The sequence below is a fragment of the Physcomitrium patens genome, chromosome 26 (genome assembly GCF_059467195.1).
Source record: "Physcomitrium patens ecotype Gransden chromosome 26, ASM5946719v1, whole genome shotgun sequence".
In the NCBI taxonomy this organism is placed as follows: domain Eukaryota; kingdom Viridiplantae; phylum Streptophyta; class Bryopsida; order Funariales; family Funariaceae; genus Physcomitrium; species Physcomitrium patens.
The window spans coordinates 5,336,175-5,341,154 of record NC_143435.1 but is presented as its reverse complement, the minus strand read 5'-3'; the positions used below and the strand labels follow the sequence as shown (position 1 = coordinate 5,341,154).

The 4,980-nt window shown below is 52.4% G+C and overlaps 1 protein-coding gene across 1 annotated transcript; it reads right to left on the bottom strand.

Moving 5' to 3' along the window:
- Window positions 1-1,467: 1,467 nt before the first annotated feature.
- On the bottom strand, window positions 1,468-3,827 carry LOC149986215 (uncharacterized). The gene is made up of 7 exons (XM_090248151.1): window positions 3,624-3,827; window positions 3,219-3,427; window positions 2,953-3,059; window positions 2,704-2,806; window positions 2,300-2,458; window positions 2,048-2,098; window positions 1,468-1,884 (listed from the first exon to the last, which is right to left on the bottom strand). Exons 1-7 carry the CDS (start codon window positions 3,733-3,735, stop codon window positions 1,816-1,818), a joined length of 810 nt encoding a protein of 269 aa, XP_090104277.1. The 5' UTR covers window positions 3,736-3,827; the 3' UTR covers window positions 1,468-1,815.
- Window positions 3,828-4,980: the final 1,153 nt, after the last annotated feature.

Below are 4,980 nucleotides of genomic sequence, written 5' to 3'. Positions count from 1 at the left end.
CATCTGATGTTAAATCAATCCGAGCCATTGGCAAATCAACAGCCATCCACCCTAATATATTAAAAGTTCACAATAATCCAATCACAATGTCACACACAGCTAGACTGAAGTCTAGAACGGGGGATCGATTCACGGGCTAAATTTGGCTGCCAGGGATTGCAGTTCTTCTGTAAAGGTATGGCATTTGGCGGGTCCGACTTATTCGCGTGTGGGGAAACTGGGACTTGCGGTCACATTCAGAGAACACTTTGGCTTCCGGACACTGGACTTCTCGCAGATAAGCTCGTAGGCAACCAGGGGGTTCATGCACTGCATGCAAGTTGAGTCCCGCAATTTTTCACAAAAATAACATCAAAAGTGCAGAGACGGAAAGGGTGCCCTCAGCTGATGGGCTGAAGAACACGACACAGGTTGGGGGTTGACTTTGTACATAATCTCCTCAAGGTAACCACTTTTGCTTATCCCAAAAATAACGCGACATGACTGGTCTACAAGATAACCAGGAAAACTTCCATTTCTCTCAACGCGGACCGCAGACAAACACACCATCACGCACATGTAATGTTCATGTCCAATGAAGAGTCACGAAAAAAGGCACATGCTTCCGAAGTTAGTGCTCCTACGCGATTGGCAGACGTCGAGCACAGTTGGCAAGTATTGGATGGATCCATTCTTTCGACTTACTACATGTGAATGGAAAACACAACCAGCAATGTCTAGATTGACGTACAAAACAGAGCGGCTTATCTTTTCCAGTGAGTGAGTGAGTGATCCCATTAGCGTAGAGATTAACAGCTTGCTTGTTATGCAGCATCTTGAAGACGGTACCGTAAAGCGATTCGAGTGCAATTGCACAGTTGTGATAGTAGTCACATTCTGCGGTGCTATTTTTAATGTGTTTTAAGCTTCAAAACGTACCAAGCCATGGCCAAAAGCTTGGCCCGATCGACAGTCGGGAATACTTTACCTCGGCCCGATCCATCCCACCTTCGGTTACATGAACCGATGACTTCTAGACTACATTGAACAATGCAGATGCGTATGTACTATTGTCGACATCATAACACACATAAACACATGAGTATCTGTAACTATGCGTGGTGCTAACTGCAATGATAAAAGATCGGAATCACCGGACTGCGTCGGACTGCGCGATTCGTTCCATACCTACCTCGTCCTCAGTGAATTGCACTGTGATTGGCAGCAGGCTGTTCACGAATGGTGCACCGCGATCCCGTCGCTGGAGACGTCCCGAAACTCTGTCCTGCTCCAGGTACCTGAGATCAAGCGCGCGCTACGTGCATGCGCATGTGCATGTCCAACTTTCCTTCTCCCAAACTGCCCTGCACCAGCACAGCGATGAGTGTTGCCATCTTCCGACCTTTCCCTCCCAGACACACACACACACACACACACACGCCTACATCGCCCAGTCGGCGGCAACACCCATCACACGACCCATCTGCGTCTGCTGGGAACTCCAGCGAAAACCCGGATTCAACCAAACTTCCATTGAGAGGTGCATAGTGGTACAACCGTGAAGCTGCTTTGCTTCCACGGAGCTCGGCATTAGCGTCAAATCTACCATTCTGACGAGGCGCAAACCACATCCAGTCTGCGCACTCTCTTGTCAGCCTCTACACTGACTTCTACTCTACATCATTCCACTCCACGCCCGGCTCAATTCGTGGGAAAGAGAGGGAGTTGAATGCACTAGTCTACAAACACCGACGCCATCAGCGTCGAGGCGTCGCATTTTACAAGCTGCCACACTTCGTGTCGCTTACATCTCCATCCTGGCGCCACCCTGATACCTCAAGCGTTGGTGCGCATGCGGAAACCCCTTCCGGCGCTGCCGAAGGTTGGACGGTTGTTGTGTCCCTTCTGCACACGTCACACGTCCAGTGCATGCAGCCCGGCGTCAGATGCCAGAAAAGCCACCGTTCCAACGTTTCCAAAGAAGCAGGTAAAAGAAGATACAACAGAACAATCTAGCAGCACCCGCGGCCACCTTCCCTACCACCTGCACCTGGCAGAGATCACTCACCGGCACAGAAGCCCGGAGCTTAGCCAGCTGTTCCGCGGACGCCGTTTGAAACTGCCACCCAACAAGCGCAACATCGTCCCACGTATCAGTTCCCGGTACATTCATGAGCAACGCTTGTGAGCGGCTGCTCGCCTTGCATTTGGAAGGGCACCCGAAAGAACCACTGCGACGACGGAAAACCACAATCTCCCACATGCCGACATCTACAAGTCTCTCTGTCATGCCACGAACACTGGAGCAGAACCCACTTACGTTGAACAACGACAGAATCCAGGTGACACCCTCCGCGCATGGTGGGGTGGTGAGGGATCCCATGTAAGTGCCGTAGTTCCTCTCCGGCTTCATCATCTTGATGTGCCCCAAGTCGACCTTCACGCCTGGGCTATTTGACGATGGCACCTCATGTGCGAACTGCACACGTCACACCAGTTTCCGCATGGGGTCAGGCTTCGCCAAGGAGAATCGCGTTCGATAGCGCGCGCGACCTTCCTAGCAAGATCTTCAGTGACACACGAGAGCACTACTCTGCACCGACCATAACGCAACGCAGATTCGCCAAAGCTACGCCACCCACGTCATGGGCGCACGACAGTTGACCTTCAGCCTCGTCCGCGCCCACTGGAAAGAGGGTACACAGGTGGGAGCGGGGTGCGTACCTGGGCCAGGAATTCGCTCTCGCCTCCTTCCTCAAACAGGAACCCGATCACCGCAAGCTTCCCATCATCGGACTTGTGCACCAAGTGGAGCTCCAGCGGGAAACTGGAGCAGTGCCAACCGAACAGTGGTTCGCGCGTCAGCAATGAACACACACTGACCTCGTAGTCACAAACGGAGGTGCGGGCTCCACAGCCGAATTCAATTCCCAAACAAAACCTGCAACTTCGTGGTAGCATGCCGTGACGTACCTCTGGTTCATGATTGTGTGCTCGCTGGGCATGTGGATGTGGAACTGGACGGGTCGGTACGTCTCGCCACCGATCCTCAAGCGTCCCGAGCCGGCTGGCATGCTCACCTGACAAATCCACAGTCAGCCCCAACTTCGGAGTAACAGGCCAGCCGCCTGCAATCGGCACGCCTGCCCCCCTGTCCAAACGTCGAACTTCACTGGTTCCAATTGACCACGATAACCGCCACACCGCCAAGGGAGAACTTCAGAGACCACGGCACTTACCTCAGCCCCATGCCCGCTGTTGTAAAGAGTGGCATGAACTCTCTTCCGGTACTTGGCATCCAGCTTCCCCAGACTGCGGTCTGTGACCAGGTCGAGCGCCGTGATGGCGATCGGGGACTGCCGGCTGCCCGACTTGCACACACCCCACTCGGCCTTCAGGTCACCCCAGCCACCTGGCCCATGCGACCCACCGCTGTAGTCCCAGTGCACTGAATATCCACACAGCACATGCACACGGAGTCATGCACCAGCATTGGTTGGAGTCATGCATCAGTTGGTCATGCAGGCCACAAATGTGAGTCAAGAATTTTTCGGCCGCATGTATGCTGCGATGGAATGCTAGGGGGACATCACAATCCTGTTCTACTACTCCACGCCGAAGTTGGAGTTTCTGCCCCGACTTACCCTCGTCACCTCCCTCAGCCTGAGCCGATCCTGCCCACGCGCCAACCCAGCTTGCGGAGATGCATTGCAGAACCACAACAGCGGCCACTGCCTGCACAAGTTGGCTCGCCATCGCCAGCAACTCAACCGACCGCTCGCTGGGAACAGTGAGTCTACGGCCGATCACTTCCGCACTGGAGCCACCCCAATAGTCGACCGCGGGACCGATGCTTGCACGTCATGCCGCTCCTCGGACAGCCTTATGTAGTCCATGCTCACGGAAGGTGCCAAGCCCAACCACCCATGAATCCACTTGCTTGATTCCCACTAATCAGTCTCGATTGGATGTTCCCAGCGGATTGTGGTCACCAAGCACTCCCCGAATTCGGGTGGCTTTGGGTTTCTGATCCGACCATTCCTGTCATGCTCATCACGTCATGGATGTGTGCGTCGAAGCTGCCTGTGTGCTGCAGCGTGGACTGGCGCAACCGTCTGGCGGTTTTCTTACCCTTCCCACGGTTCGTGTTTTTCACCCAAAGGAAGCCGCCCTTCGGTTACAACTTTTGGAGCCTCGCTCCGTCCCACTCCTCCTTTCCACCAGATTCTCGAGCATCCGGTAGCAAGTTGCGAGTTATCTTGCGGGAGGAAACATGGAGCCGCGGGCTCCCGTGGATCACCAGGCATTGGCTGTCTCGCGTCGCTAGCGGGGCGGATTCTGTTCTTGTGGAGGCGTGACACATGGCAGTCCTTGAAAGTACATTGGGATTGGCGGTGGAACGCTGTCGGGGAGGATGCATCTGAAGTTTGTGGACTGTGGCACCCACCCGGCAAGCTGCGCCACTGACGCATGGTCCGTCGCGTCTTGGTGTGAGAGTTCGCAGCGGAGAGATTCATTGAATGCAGGAAAGCAGGCGTTCCGGAATTGGTACGGGAAATCAGATTTTGAGTTCGATTTTATTTTCATTTACGTGTGTTTGAATAACACAACACATAGGCCGAAAGGCATCTCTCAGGGGCAGCTGAAGGCTGTGTACTTTGTGAAAATGTCAGGTTCAATAGAAAATGCTTATGTAGCTCTTAAATTTTATTTTAGTGTGTTTTTGTTTATTGACGAGTACATTCATAAGAGACCCTATTTGTTTCTTTTTGTAATGTGCTATTTTGGATTGATAGCCAAACCATTTGTCATAGGGTGTTGAATCACTAGTTTGAGAGTTAATCATTTGATTCAAAGTATATACTATAATACTTATAGCTTTTGTCCAAAGGTGTAGAGATGATGTTTGTTTTTTCTAACATGGACTTGGTGCTTTAGAGACAAATCAATTATCTTGATTAATGTAACCATTTTTCTATATATACACACAATTTTGAGGTC

Bases quoted from the DNA above. Each gene is read 5' to 3' on its own strand.
- LOC149986215 (XM_090248151.1), bottom strand. From the start codon at position 3,735: ATGGCGAGCCAACTTGTGCAGGCAGTGGCCGCTGTTGTGGTTCTGCAA. The intron at 3,428-3,623 runs GTAAGTCGGGGC...GTGGATATTCAG, and splicing joins GGCTGAGGGAGGTGACGAGG to TGCACTGGGACTACAGCGGT. The intron at 3,060-3,218 runs GTAAGTGCCGTG...TGGATTTGTCAG, and splicing joins ACAGCGGGCATGGGGCTGAG to GTGAGCATGCCAGCCGGCTC.